The following is a 15,522-nucleotide window of genomic DNA, read 5'->3' as shown; positions in this document are numbered from 1 at the left end:
GTTTATTCAGGAACCTTGAACAATCATCTGACCCTGGGGAAAGCCAGCCCACAGCTTAAATAGCCTCTGGGTAGCCAACCCCAGCGTGCCACATGGGCAATGCAGATAGGTCCACATACATGGAAGCAAGCCAGATCCTCAGCCTTAGCCAAATGTGAAGATGTTCGTGACAGAGAGCACTCACCATCGGGAAGGTGGAAGGCGGAAACCAGCTCCATCTTTAAGGCGCAGCATTCCGCAGCTCTCTACAGTTCCCCCTTTTTGTTTTAGATGCATCAGGCAAGAGTAGAGGTCTGATCTCTGATATTAGAAATAAATTGGGACTTTGTACTGATGTTCATTTAGGTGTCATCCACCCAAAGAGCATCAGACCCATCCGATACCTTTTTCTCAGAGGCGGGACCTGGGGCATCAACCCGCATGCAATCAGACTTGCTCTTCTCTGGGTCAAAAGCACTGCACCCTGAGTGCAGTGCTTAGCCTCGCATCCTGAGCGTAACATTTTAGCTTTTCATGGTAGCCAACCATGGCTGCATTACTCTGTTGTGAGGACAGGGTCTCCACAAGGAGAGCAAAAAAACAAGAAAATTTGAACACAGGGAACTTCCCAGACTCATACTCCAACCAAGGACTATTCATGGAGATAACCCAGAACCCCTGCACAGAGGTAGCCCATGGCAGTTCAGAGTCCAATTGGATTACATAGTAATGTGAAGAGGGACTGCCTCTGACATAATCTGATTGGCTTGCTCTTTGATCACCTCCCCCTGGAGGGGAGCAGCCTTACCAGGCCATAGTAGAGGACAATGCAGCCACTTTTGATGTGAACTGATAGACTAAGATCAGAAAGGAGAGGAGAACCTTGGGGACTTGGGGAGTGGCATGCAAGCAGAGGAAGGAGGGAGGGTGGGATTGGGAGGGGAGGAGGGAGGTGCTTATGGGAGGGATGCAGAATGAATAAAGTGTAAATTGATGAAAAATTTAAAAAAAGAGGGAAAAAAATAATTTAAGAACCTTAAAGGACTTTCAAAAGTGGAGGAAAACATGGAGTTAGTCAATTTACATGAAGCACGTCTCGCCCCTGGGGGCAATGGTGTCCTGAACCTACTCAGACCTCGGACTCCACCATTGCTTCGGATTTTTGCTCCCTATTCTAGTCCCCTCCCTCCTGCCCAGGCAAAGTGTGAAGGGCCAGGAAGCCTGCATTCGAAGGCCAGGCCGAGGTACAGTCCTTGAGCAGGTCTTATAGCCCTGAGATTGGGACGCGGGGGAAAGGAATGCGCTATGCTGACCAGCAGCAAGCAGAGGCCGGGAGCAAGATCAGGAGGCCGGGTTCCTCCAGGACCAGTCTGGCCGGTTAGGGGTTCCGGAGGGTCTGGGGAAAGGGGTGCAATCCGGGGGACCTTCCAGTGACAAAGCACGGCGTGGAGCGCGACCCGGGAGCGGGAATCGGGGGTGCGCGCGCGCGGTGGGCGGGAAACCCGGGGGCGGCGGCGGCGGCGGCGGCGGCGAGGCGGGCGCGCGCCCCGCGGGGAGGGGTGCGGAGGAGGAAGGAGGCGTCTGGACGGTGCAAACCCCGCGCGCCCCGCCAAGCCCCAGACAGAGCCTCGCGGCAGCCGCAGCAACAGGCGGCGGCGGCGGGCCGGGCCCGTGGGGCGGAGGCTGCGGTGGGGCGGGGAGAGCGAGGACGAGCCGCGACTCGGGGCCGGCCGCCGGCAGGGCAGCGAGGAAGGAGAGCGCCGCCGCCTCCCGCGCTCGGCCCGCCGCAGCCCTCCCACCCGCCGCCGCCGCCGCGCCCACCCCGCGCTGGAGCCCGCGGGCGGCGGCGCGCGCAGCCTGCAGAGCCCCGGCCGCGCCGAGCCGCCGCCAGACATGACCGTGGTGCCCGGGGACCACCTGCTGGAGCCGGAGGCGGCGGGCGGCGGCGGCGGGGAGCCGCCCCAGGGAGGCTGCGGCGGCGGCGGCGGCTGCGACCGCTACGAGCCGCTGCCACCCGCGCTGCCCGCCTCGGGCGAGCAGGACTGCTGCGGGGAGCGCGTGGTCATCAACATCTCCGGGCTGCGCTTCGAGACGCAGCTCAAGACCCTCTGCCAGTTCCCCGAGACGCTGCTGGGCGACCCCAAGCGGCGCATGCGGTACTTCGACCCGCTCCGCAACGAGTACTTCTTCGACCGCAACCGACCCAGCTTCGACGCCATCCTCTACTACTACCAGTCCGGGGGCCGCATCCGCCGGCCGGTCAACGTGCCCATCGACATCTTCTCCGAGGAGATCCGCTTCTACCAGCTGGGCGAGGAGGCCATGGAGAAGTTCCGTGAGGACGAGGGCTTCCTGCGGGAGGAGGAGCGGCCCCTGCCCCGCCGAGACTTCCAGCGCCAGGTCTGGCTGCTCTTCGAATACCCCGAGAGCTCCGGGCCGGCCCGGGGCATTGCCATCGTGTCCGTGCTGGTCATCCTCATCTCCATTGTCATCTTCTGCCTGGAGACGCTGCCGGAGTTCCGCGACGAGAAAGACTACCCCGCCTCCCCGTCGCAGGACGTGTTCGAGGCCACCAACAACAGCACGTCGGGGGCCGCCTCGGGAGCCTCCAGCTTCTCGGACCCCTTCTTCGTGGTGGAGACGCTGTGCATCATCTGGTTCTCCTTTGAGCTGCTGGTGCGGTTCTTCGCTTGCCCCAGTAAAGCCACCTTCTCCAGAAATATCATGAACCTCATAGACATTGTTGCCATCATCCCGTATTTCATCACTCTGGGCACTGAGCTGGCTGAGCGACAGGGTAACGGGCAGCAGGCCATGTCGCTGGCCATCCTGAGGGTCATCCGCCTAGTGAGGGTCTTCCGAATCTTCAAGCTTTCCCGCCACTCTAAGGGGCTGCAGATCCTGGGGCAGACACTGAAGGCGTCCATGAGAGAGTTAGGGCTGCTCATCTTCTTTCTCTTTATCGGGGTCATCCTTTTCTCCAGTGCAGTCTACTTTGCTGAGGCAGACGACCCTTCCTCGGGTTTTAACAGTATCCCGGATGCCTTTTGGTGGGCAGTGGTAACCATGACAACTGTCGGTTATGGTGACATGCATCCAGTGACCATAGGAGGCAAGATTGTGGGCTCCCTTTGTGCCATCGCAGGTGTTTTGACCATTGCATTGCCAGTCCCCGTAATTGTCTCCAACTTCAATTACTTCTACCACCGGGAGACTGAAGGGGAAGAGCAAGCCCAGTACATGCACGTGGGAACTTGCCAGCACCTCTCCTCGTCAGCTGAGGAGCTCCGAAAAGCCCGGAGTAACTCCACTCTGAGTAAGTCGGAGTATATGGTGATCGAAGAGGGGGGTATGAACCACAGTGCTTTCCCCCAGACCCCCTTCAAAACGGGCAACTCCACTGCCACTTGCACCACGAACAATAACCCCAACTCCTGTGTCAACATCAAAAAGATATTCACTGATGTCTAATATATGATACGATTGGCATACTATGCCCAGTATTGTGTGGAACATGCCCCCTTGGTCTGTGTATGCCCTTGATTTATACATCTCCAGACTATTCATCAAGGAACGTACGTGAAGAAGTGGAAAAGCACACTTCATTCTCCCTCTCCCCATTGCTTCATACTGAAACAGGTGCCTGTTTGCAAGTGGGCTGCATTCTCTCAGCTCTTTTTTTCCTCTCTCTCTCTCTCTCTCTCTCTCTCTCTCTCTCTCTCTCCCTGTTTCTTAATTTTGTGACCAACAAACTTACATTAAGCTTGGTTTCTAGTGCACGCCCTATGAAAAACTACATCCTGGGAGGAAATGAAACTAAAGAAGAATCGGAGTAACTGTTTAACCTCAAAATCAAAAGATAGTTGTTTCTTTACTAAGTAAAGAGGCCCTCGCTTAAACGATACTCATGTTTGATGGACCTTTCAATGTTACTTCTTGACTGTTTAGTTTAATTACCTAACCTCTGGATGTGTGGATGGAAAGTCTAAGTAGAGAAATGACTTATAAGCCCGCCATAAATTCATTTTGTTTTTTACTGGTCCTTCTATTTGAATCTCTCCTCTAAGAATTTCAGGTTCAAGTTCACTTCGAACCAAAAGGGAAATAGCCCAAATGTCCTGATCTGACTATTAACTCTTTGGAGTTTGCAAAGTGTTTTTAAAATATTAGATTCCAATGAAGTTGTGGATATGTGTGCCAGCCAATATCTACAAAAGTCTAGAAACTCGTTTTCAGTGCTGCCAAGAGAAACAACAAAAATTCCTAATGCATCTGAGAGATAGGCTTCTGCAGTATCACAAGAAGATTAAAGTGGCAGACACCCCTTCCAGCGGAAGTTACTAATTCGGACCTGACTGATGCAGTTCCCATAGCAACCCATGTTTCCTGGGAAACCCGAAAAAGGTTGTCATGGCATCTTTTGCTCTTTAGCCCCACCCCCCTCGGGCCCTGCCGTTTCTACAATAACCTTTCCAGATGGTTCCTACTTACATGATTTCATAAGAAAAAAAAAATCACTATTTGAATAAGCCGCACAAATTAAGTGTAAAACTACAAAGAAGTGAAATGAATTACAAAATGCTTTTTTTTCTTTACGTTTTATGTAAATCATTGATGTTATCCCATAATGACTGAATCAAAAAGGAAAATATCTTTGGAATGTTACACAGAAGCCACAATAAGGCATGATCTGAATTAAATGTCAGTTGTTTGATAATAATTTTTTAAAGACGCTTCTCTACAGTTCTTTCACTGAGAAACAGCAAGCCAACAAATGAACTGAAAAAAAAAAGCAATATAAACATGTTCTGTACATAAGCAAGTGAGAGTCAGTGTTCTTTAAGTCTTTCTACAAGATACCTTCAGATTTCCTCAATTAGAAAAGAAAAAGAAAACCATCCAGATTCCACAACAAGACTGTCACCATCACAACACTGGAAAAGCAAAATTAACCTCAAGACATATGAGGGATGCACATTTTAATGAGTGGATTACAGTCAGTGAAAAGGAGGATCAGGAAATAAACAGACCTTGAGAGAACACCTTCAAATTTCAGCCACATGCTAAGGGCTGCCAGCAGACAGACAGACTCAGGTGAGCAGTGTGCTGTGTGGTCCCTAAGAGTGCTCCATTTTGCAGGGGACGAGGGATGTGTCATACCTACCTAGGTTTATGTTTGCAAAGCAGACAGTTTTGTATTACGTGCCAGTTGCCTTTAGAAAGACAGTTATAAAATTCTTCCCATTTTCCCTGTGTTTCTGGTTATCTTTTGGTTTCCATTGTTCGTTGCAAAAGGAGGCAGAAAATTCTCTTCTGAGCAGCTTTCACCTAAGCTGAACTGAAAAGTATTCCATTACTTTGACCAGCCCACTTGGCTTCTGAAACAACTTGTTTCTCCCTCTAAAATGAATAAAAGGCAGATCCTACAACTGCTAAGCTTCTAGTCCAGTTTTAATTTACATAATTGCTTATATCAGAGGTATAATTCTTGAAGCAAATGCTTAAAATGGAAATGTGATTAGCATTTTATTTCAACATAGTCATTTTGCTTTATGTGTGGTGCATGAATTACAACTGTTTTGGGGGCTTGATGATACATAAGTAGTCTGTCCTTCTAGACATGACAGTAACCTTATTTTTAAAGCTCATAAAATCATTTCAGGTAATCTCTCATAAGCCTACCTAACATATTTGTGCATTTGAAAGAATGGGAACTATTAATGGAGCCCATAACAGTAACAAGACAGATAAAGAAAATATACAAAAAAAAAAAAAAATAGAGACAATAATTCCATATCTACCTGGTTACCCTTTGTTCTTTGTGTCTAAGCGGGGTTTTTTTGTTTTGTTTTGTTTTGTTTTGTTTTTTGCCTATTTTCCTTTGTTTTGATGACCTTCTTTGAACCTGGATGTACATTTTGATCCAACAGTTGGTATTCTTGGTAGAGAGGCATTTCTTTCATACCCCAATATGATGTTAGACACATTATAGCAATCACATAAAAGACCTTAGCATAAAGATAACAATTTTATTTCCACTTAGAACTGCAGACACCTTGAGTAATTCAGTAAACAAGTTAGATCACGGTTTTGTTTTGTTTTGTTTTGTTTTGTTTTATGCTTCTTAAATAAAAGGAGTTTGAAGAAAACCTTTTGTTTTCTTAACCAGAGAAACAGCACAGGTTTTGAGTCATAGTTTTCAGGTGATGTAATTGCTTCCAGTCGCCATATTGGAAACTCCTTAAAGGTTATAGGTTCGGTGTTTTGATTAGGGATGCTTGATGTTTTGGATTCTGTGCCTAGGACAAAAAGTGGGGCCTTGTGTTTGCCAGGTGAATGCTTACAGAAGTATTTGCAAGTTTTTACTGAAGTGTCTGTTCTGCAGTCATATAGCAGAGTTTGGCTCCTGTTTCTGCTGAATGACCTTGAGAATATTACATAACTTCTCTGTTCCTTAGTTTCTTTTTTGTAATATAAAACTAATAAATAGTACTTTATATGTTTGCTGTATTAAATAATTTCATGACACACATCAAATTAAGAGATTACATTATTTTGTGATCACTACTTATGAACATTGTATAATTAATACAAAGCTTTGTGAATAAGAAATCAATAATCTTCTATTCTTTTTGTAATAACACATTACCATTTATTAAGTATCAACAGGGTCCTGGACACTTGTCAGTTCTGTAAGGTAAGTGCCATTAACTTCAATTTTAAAAAAAGATGAAAACTAGGTGATGGAGGTTAAAGATATTCCCTATGACTTCAAGCTAGCAAAACACCCAGCCACAATTAAGTTAGGTCATTATGACTCTAAAACATGCTAGTTTTATTAAGTGTCTTAAAAGATAAAATAAATCCCTATGCTTTTAAGTTTGACCTCAATCCATATTACTGATTAATGTGCAGAAACCTATTTTCTTCAGCACACTGAAAATTAACTCTTTCTTAATAATAAGATGTGTATAACCAGGACAATCAAACCTAAGTTATTTAAGTCAGACAGATTGACTTTCCTAATAAAAGCTTCTTTTCTTACATAATTGATGTGTCTGGATTTAGCCATAGAAAGCATAATCAATCATATTAGGGATACCTGCCAGGACAAGGGTATTTCTAGTTTTTCTATTAATTTTCTGGTTCTGTTCTTTTAATTGGCAATGGGATAGATAACATTATGTAAATTACTGTGCTTTTCATTTCCTGTACTTGCTTAGGTTACTGAGGAACCATGCCAGAAAAAATTTCTGTAAATATTTTTACTCTTTCAAGAAAGAAAGAATTGCTTAAATCAGGATATTTGCAGGTCACTGAAACTTGTGGCATTAGTGGCTCACCTCGCCAATCGATGGGTCATTAAGAGACTGCTTAAAAAACATTAGGATGTAATTTTGGCGTGTATACCACATGTAGCCCCTTCACCAAGGTCCTAAATCTTTTATAACATGAAAACGGATAGCAATTTGGGCTTAGAATAACATGCTAATGAATCTACATTTACCCATGCCAATTAGCTTTGCCAGTGACAGGCGTCACTGTTGAACTTAGCTGAACATCTTGAGTGTTGAAAAGAGATTCTTATGAGTTATGTGGCTGGATCAGTGCAACTCGTCAGCACCCCAGGGAGGATGTCTGTGCCCCACAGCCACTGATCCAGAGAAAACCGTTGAAGTTAACATTTGTTATGTCTTTTTCTTGTATGGTGTTCTAAACTCATGTTATGCCAAATTCAAACATCTACTAACTATAGCGACCAAACCACAGACACCTACATGGAAAGAAAGTGTTATTTCTAAGCTTCTAAACAGAATGTCAGGACTGATGAACTTTTACATTGCACAGTAAAGGAAATTTAAAGTTATGGTTTACATAAAACTTATTTACGTGTTTGTCATATAACACACGCAAGCAACAGCTTTGTACACAGCATATAACTACAGCACAGATGACATACACCTAGGACATATGTACAGCATGTGAGACGTACACCAATGGCTTGCTCCTTTGAGAGCCATAACTATATTTTCGACACATTTAAGTTTTCAACATTCCCTGCAGCAGTTTCAAGCCCTTTCCACCTCTGTGAATAGAAGTGATAACCTCTCCCATGGTGAAGTGCAAAAAAGCATGTGCCCTCAATCTGAAGACTTATGCAAGTTCCAGACTTGGAAGAAGCTTTTTAGGGATTGAGTCTTACAGTGGTATTTTTTTTCCTTTCTGTTTTGTAATGGGACCTTTCAACTAAGGAAGATTTGTAGGATTTCCTGTTTTCTGAAGTGTGAGTGTGTGTATGTATGTGTGTGTGTGTGTTCATTTGTTTTCTATACTCCTTCCATGGGTGTATTTATCTTTGAGAACATGGCCAGAGTTGTGTAGCATTTGATAACAGTATTCATCATATACTCATTCTCAGCTTGCAAATGCAGTCTAATGATTGCAACTTGTCAGAAGGTCTACAGCTATTTGTCTTGGTTTTTAGTGATGCTGTGATCTAATTTTCTCTGCCAAATTGCAAAGAAAATACATTTTCAAAGGAATGTGTTCTCCCTCCCTCTTCTTCCTTCCTCCCTTTATCTCTCCATCACATGAATTTTCCTTGCACTTCAAAATTTGCACCATCAGCCAACATATATATTTAAAAGGAGATCTGGAAAAGAGGCTCTATCATTTTCTAGAGTGCCATATTGTTGTCATAATCTAAGTACGGAATAGGAACTTTGCCCTGAAAAACAGCTAGGGTTCTGATTGTTAGTAATATAGCAATTACATAAGCCCCATACGGTGTCTCCTATATCCGAAGAATGTTCAGGCATTTCAGACAGTGAGATCCCACCTTCATTTTTGGAATAAAGCATAGAAGTAGAGGAAACATTTTCTTTTCCAGTGAGCTTCTAAGCTGGAACTGTCACAGTAAAATTTCTGTTGAGATCTCCACCAGCTTTTTACTAGGAAAGTTATCATCAAAGCCATTATTGTCTCTCCCTGGATTTTTGTTGCTCTTCCTGATTGACACCCCAGCTATTCTTTTTCTTGACTCGCTTCGTAGCATGAAACCCTCAGTAATCCTTTCTTCTTTCTTTGGTGTTTTGTTTTTGTTTTTTGGTTGGTAGGTTGGTTAGTTGTTGTTTCGGTTTTTTGAGACAGGGTTTCTCTGTGTAGCCCTGACTGTCCTGGAACTCAGAAATCTGCCTGCCCCTGCCTCCCAGGTGCTGGGATTAAGGTGTATACCACCACTGCCTGGCCACTTTATTTATTCTTCTCTTTTACAGTCCATCCTGACTGCAGCCTCCCCACTCCACCCCTCCCAACCAGCCACATGCTTCCCCTCTCCCCCATATCCGTGATTCTTTCCCTTCAGAAGAAAAGCAGGCCTCCCAGGGGTATCAACTGAACACTGCATAACAAAATGCAATAAGACTAGGCACCTCCCCTCATCTAAAGGCTGGATAAGGTGACCCATTAGGAGGAAAAGGGTCCCAAGAGCAGACAAAAGAGAGACACCTCCACTCCCACTGTTAGGAGTCCCACAAAAATCTCAAGTTAAACAACCACAACATATCAACAAAGGACCATGCCAACACATGCAGGTTCTATGATTGCCGGCTCAGTCTCTGTGAATGCCTATGAGCCCTGCTTAGTTAATTCTGTGGGCCCTGTTCTCCTGGTGTCCTTGACCCCTCTGGATTCCACAGTCCTTCCTCCCCCTCACTCTTAGCGGTTCCTGGCCTCTGCCTGATATTTAGCTGTGGGTCTCTGTGTCTGCTCCCATAAGCTGCCAGAGGAAGCCTCTCTGATGACCGTTAGGCTAGGCACCAGTCTGTGAGTTTAGCAGAATATCATGATCATTCATTAACTTTTTCCCTTTTTTTTTTTTTTTTCTTTTATTGATTAGTCATGTTTGGTTCTACACTAGGTCTCGGGCCATCCAGCTTCCAGTTCTGGGCGCCCACGCAATGTCAAGCAGGTTTTTTGGTTTGATTTTTGCTTTCTGGGTTTTCTTTTGTTTGATTTCACTTGGTTTGGGGGGGGGCTGGAGTGGGGGTGGTGATGGTGGTTGGTTGGTTTTGAGAGATGGTGAGCCTGGAACTCACTCAATCAGTCTTCCTATATAGTGCTTACAGTGGCCTGCAAGGCCCTACCAAATTCCCTAACTCTTTCCCCTCCTGAAACTTGATCTACAGTGCTTTTCTTGAGCTTTTTAAAATGTGAAAATCATCTCCACCTTGCACACTTTGTGCTGGCTTCTCCCTCTGCATAGTGTACTTGAGCCTCCTACCAACGTTCATATGATTCAGTCCACCACCTTCTCATGAAGAGGTGTGTTGCCTTCTCATCACAGCCTTTCCTAACCGTCTGACTTAACATTGCTGTTCCACGACATGCCCTTGTCTTTTCTCTATTTAAATATTTCATCTAACATAGTATATATTTTGTTCGATATATTTATTTTTTTTCTTTCCTCCCTTCAGGGCGGGTCCTGAAACAGTACCTGAAATATGTTTGCACAAATACGTATTTCTCGGAAAAAGATATGGGCTTTCTTATCATGCATCATTTTCACTGCTCTGAGGGCTCAGACTCCTCATCATGCTCTTGTGAATAAAATCCCTGCAGTTCTGTCCACTAGAAAGGCTTCCATAATATAGCATACTTCAGATTCCTACAACAAGCTCTACCCAAACGTAAGGATGGAATCCCTTAATATAAATAACTTAACTATAGGTATTATCAAGGGTGCCTAAAACTTAGGATGTTTCCCAGAGACCGTGGTTCCTACACGGTAGCTAATAGAGTACTTATTATAAATAGTACTCCTCCTCATACATGTGTGCAAAGACTTATTGGCCAAGTGGTCCAGGAAAATCCCAACAAACAATGATTCCCCAGGGGACTTAACCTTTCTATTAAGCAAAGATGCTGCTGTGAATTTAGATAATGTTATGACAGATGTACTCTTTTCTTTGCAGGACATGTAATTCTCCTCATTTAAATAGAAATATTTCTCTATACCCCTTTTGAATTTTCTCCCTTCCCGTGGTTTCCCATGCAGAGCAGACCAGTGAATGACCTGGATATTTCCTCTGCATATCCAGGTGGCGCAGTTTTCTCACTAAACATGTCAACAAATTAAAATCAACATATGTGGTTGAGTTTGCATATGTAGACCCTAGCAGAGGTTAGAAACTCCTTTTAGCAGCTTATCAAATAAGTCTACATGGAACAGCATACTCTATTCTGAAAAATATCCTTAGGTCTACTTAAAGAAGTGACATAAAACAAAAAGTAGAAATGAATAATTTATTTTTTCATGCTTTTAGTATTTTTAATTGTGTAAGTGTTCATAGATGGGGGGGGGTGTTTCCTCCCATACAAGTGTTGAAGTCAATACAAGTTAGTTTGACAACTAGCTTCCAGGATTCGCTTCTTTCTTTCCACCATATGAGTTGCAAGAACTCATGTCCTCAGACTTGGTGGCAAGTGCCTTTAGTTAAAGCCATCTTGCTAATACCCATATGCCGGATTTCTAAATTGCCACATTTACTGGGTTGGCAAATCCAAAGACAAATAATTTTCCTAAGTAAAAACCGTCATTTAATTGTTTACTTATAGATTGTATAGACCTTTTAGCTGCAAGCATTTTTACTGATTTGAGAACAGTTTATTATGCTGTGTAAAATTTAGATATTTTACTTACATGTTTAGATAACTGAATTTTAAATATTTATTAGTGGTAGACTCATATATTCCTGAAATTGCTCAACGTAGTGATTTCATGTTCTTCAGTGATTTTCCAGGTTTTTTTTAGAATGCTTATTTCTTTCACATTACTAATTTTAAGTAATGTTGTACTTTAAGCTTTTGTTGCATGCCAAGAGTTTATACCTTCCAAGACTTCAATCAGAAAACTATACAAAATAGAGCAAGAAATTTTTTCCAGTCTTTGGGCTTATTCATAGTAATTTAGCTGGTAGAATTGTAGAACTTTCTGGTAATGTGGCCAATTTCAAGTCTTGTAACAGATGTCAAGACATAGACACATTGTGAGAACAAAGTCCCCCTAAGTCTACACTTTTTAAAATATTTTTAAAACTTATTAAGGAGGGTTTTTCTCTTTTTTAATTTATGGTTTTTATTTTTATTTTTTACAAATTATTCATTTTATATTCTTATTGTAGCACTCTCCGTCATCTCCTCGCAATCCCACCCTTCCTCCCTTCCTTTTCCCCTCCCCATCACCTTATCCTAGTCTACTGAAAGGGGGAGTTCAAGTCTCATCAGACTGCTAGATCTTCTTCCTTTGTGGCCTGGCAAGGCCGCATCTCCAGGAGGAAGTTATTAAAGACCAGGCAATGGAGTTAATGACAGAGGCAGTCCCTGCTTCCTTCACTCAGGGACCCACATGGAGACCAAGCTACCCATGGGCTACATCTGAGCAGGGGTACTAGGTTCCCTCCATGCATGATCCTTGGTTGGTGCATCAGTCTCTGAAGGGGCCCCTGGACCCAGATTTTTTTTTTACTTTGTTGGTCTTATGGAGCTTCTGTCCTCTCCAGATCCTTCTATTCTCTGCCCGCCCCCCCCACACACACACCCTTCCATAAGACTTCCTGCACTCTGCCCAAAGTCTGGCCATGAGTCTCAGCATCTGTTTCAATCCCCTTTTGGGTGGAGCTTTTCAGAGGACCCTCTATGGTGGGCTTCTGTCCTGTTCCCTCACTTTCACCACTTCTGGTGTCTATCCTGTTTGCTATTCTGAATGAAAGTTAAGCATCCTCCCTAGGGTCCTCCTTTTTGTTTCACTTCTTTAGGTCTTTAGATTTTAGTATGTTTATCCTATATTATATGGCTAATCCACTTATAAGTGAGTATATATTGCACCTGTTTTTCTGGTTTTGAGTTACCTCACTCAGGGTGATTTTTTTTTTTTAGTTTTGTCGATTTGCCTGCAAATTTCATGATCTCCTTGTTTTTAATAGCTGAGTAGTATTCCATTGTGTAAGTGTGCCACAATTTCTGTATCTATTCTTTGGTTGAGGGGCATCTAGGTTGTTTCCAGATTCTGGCTATTATGAATAAAGCTGCTATGAACATAGCTGAGCAAATACCCTTGTTGAATGGTGGAGCATCTTTCAGGTACATGCCCAGGAGTGGTAGAGCTGGATCTTGAGGTAGCTCTATTTCCAATTTTCTGAGAAAGTGCCAGATTGATTTCCAAAGTGTTTGTACAAATTTGCACTCCCAACAGCAAAGGAGGAGTGTTCCCCTTTCTCCACATCCTCTCCAGCATGTGTTGTGACTTGAGTTTTTGATCTTAGCCATTCTGATGGGTATAAGACAGAATCTCAGAGTTTGATGCATTTTTCTGATGACTGAGGATGTTGAGCATTTCAAGTGTTTCTCTACCATTCAATATTCCTCTGCTGAGAACTCTCTGTTTAGCTCTGTGTCCCATTTTTAATTGGATTATTTGGATTGTTGGTGTCTAATTTCTTGAGTTCTTTATATATTCTGGATATTAGCACTCTATTGGGTGTAGGGTTGGTGAAGATCTTTTCCCAGTCTGTAGGCTGTCGTTTTGTTCTGTTGACAGTGTCCTTTGCTTTACAGAAGCTTTTCAGTTTCATGAGGTCCCATTTATTAAATGTAGATCTTAGAGCCTGAGCTGTTGCTGTTCTGTTGGAGGAAGTTGTCTCCTGTGCCAATGAGTTCAAGGCTCTTGCCCACTTTTTTTCCAACAGCTTTAGTGTGTCTTGTTTTATGTTGAGAGCTTTGATCCACTTGGTCTTTATTTTTGTGCGGAGTGGTGGATACGGGTCTATTTGCATTTTTCGACATCCAGTGGACATCCAGTGAGACCAGCACCATTTGTTGAAGATGGTTTCTTTTTCCACTGCATGGTTTTGTCATCGTTGTCAAAAATCAGGTGTCCATAGATGTGTGGGTTTATTTCTGGGTCTTCGATTCAATTCCATTGATCCACCAATCTGTTTCTATGACAATACCATGCAGTTTTTATTACTGTTGCTCTATAGTACAGCTTGAGATCAAGGATGACGATACCTCCAGAAGAGCTTTTATTGTAGTGGATTGTTTAAGCTATTCTGGATTTTTTTTCCCATATGAAATTGAGAATTTTTCTTTCAAGGTCTGTAAAGAATTATGTTGTCATTTTGATGGGAACTGCATTGACTCTGTAGATTGCTTTTGGTAGGATGGCCATTTTTAATTACGTTAATCTCATGAGCATGAGAGATCTTTCCATCATCTGATATCTTCTATTTCTTTCTTCAGAGACTTAAAGAAGATATCTTTCACAAGGGTTACACCAAGGTACTTTATGTTGTTAGTGGCTATTGTGAAGGGTGTTGTTTTCCTAATTTCTCAGCCCTTTTGTCTTTTGTATACAGGAGGGCTACTGATTTTTTGAATTAATTTTGTATACAGCCACTTTGCTGAAGGTGTTTATCAGTTGTAAGAGTTATCTGGTAGAATTTTGGGGGCCACTCATGTTTTTATTTTTTCACTTTACATACTGATCTCAGCCTCCTCCCTTCTCTCCTCCCAGTCCCACTATTCCACCCTTTTCCCCCATTCCCCTTCCCCTTCTCAGAAGAGGCGAGAGCCCCACCCTGACCCCATACCAACCTACCCCAGCACTTCAAGTTGCATCAGGAAAAAGTACATCTTCTTCTGCTGAGGCCACACAAGGCATCCCCCTAGGAGAATGTGATCCAACAGACAACAGAGTCCATGTCAGAGACAGCCCCTGCTCCAGTTGCTAGGGGACCCACATGAAGACCAAGATGCCCATCTGCTACCTGTGTGTAGGAGGCTTAGGCCCAGTCCATGCATGCTCTTTGGTTGGTGGTTCTGTCTCTGTGAGTCCCCATGGATCTAGGATAGTTGACTTTGTTGGGAGATTTTTACCCCCATGGGGTCTCTCTATCCATCCCTCAGCTCTGCCTAATGTTTGGCCATGAGTCTGAGCATCTGTTTCTATCCACTTCTGGATAGAGGCCCTGAGAGGACAGTCATACTGGGTTCCTTTCTGCAAGCAAAGTAGAGTATCATTAGTAGAGTCAGGGGTTGACTCTCTTCCATCAGGTGGGTCTCAGGTTGGGCCAGTCATTGGTTGGCCATTCCCTCAATCTCTGTTCCATGTTGTGGGCAGCGTAAATTTTGAGTAGAAGATTTTGCAGGTGGGTTGAAACCCGCTCCCTCTACTGGAAGTCATGCCTGGCTATTAGAGGTGGCGACTTCAGTCTCCATATTCTCCACTGCTAGGAGTCTCAGCTAGAGTCACCCCAAATCCTCCCAGGAGCCTACTCTGTCACAGGCCTCCAGCTCGTCCTGGAGATCCCCCCCACCCATGGCCCACGCCCTCCATTGGTTTCCCTTCTCTCTCCTGGCCCTCTCACTTTTCTGCCCCTGCTCTCCTCACATCTAATCCTTACTCTCATTCCCTTTCTGACTCCTCTACCACCCAGTTCCCTCTATCCATTTCCCATGTCTATTTTATCTCCCCTTCTCAGTGAG

The 15,522-nt window shown here is 44.0% G+C and overlaps 1 protein-coding gene across 1 annotated transcript in view; it reads left to right on the top strand.

Moving 5' to 3' along the window:
* The first annotated feature begins 1,556 nt into the window (after positions 1–1,556).
* Positions 1,557–15,522, top strand: part of Kcna3 (potassium voltage-gated channel subfamily A member 3) — a 21,649-nt gene continuing 7,683 nt past the window's right edge. The window contains exon 1 of the mRNA XM_060392917.1: positions 1,557–5,073. Within this exon, the coding sequence (XP_060248900.1) occupies positions 1,873–3,450 (1,578 nt within the window). The 5' untranslated portion in view covers positions 1,557–1,872 and the 3' untranslated portion in view covers positions 3,451–5,073. The remainder of the gene's footprint in view (positions 5,074–15,522) is intronic.

The sequence above is a fragment of the Meriones unguiculatus genome, chromosome 10 (assembly GCF_030254825.1).
Source record: "Meriones unguiculatus strain TT.TT164.6M chromosome 10, Bangor_MerUng_6.1, whole genome shotgun sequence".
Taxonomy (NCBI): domain Eukaryota; kingdom Metazoa; phylum Chordata; class Mammalia; order Rodentia; family Muridae; genus Meriones; species Meriones unguiculatus.
Note: the sequence above shows the minus strand (reverse complement) of the source record. Positions and strands in the feature narration are given on the sequence as shown.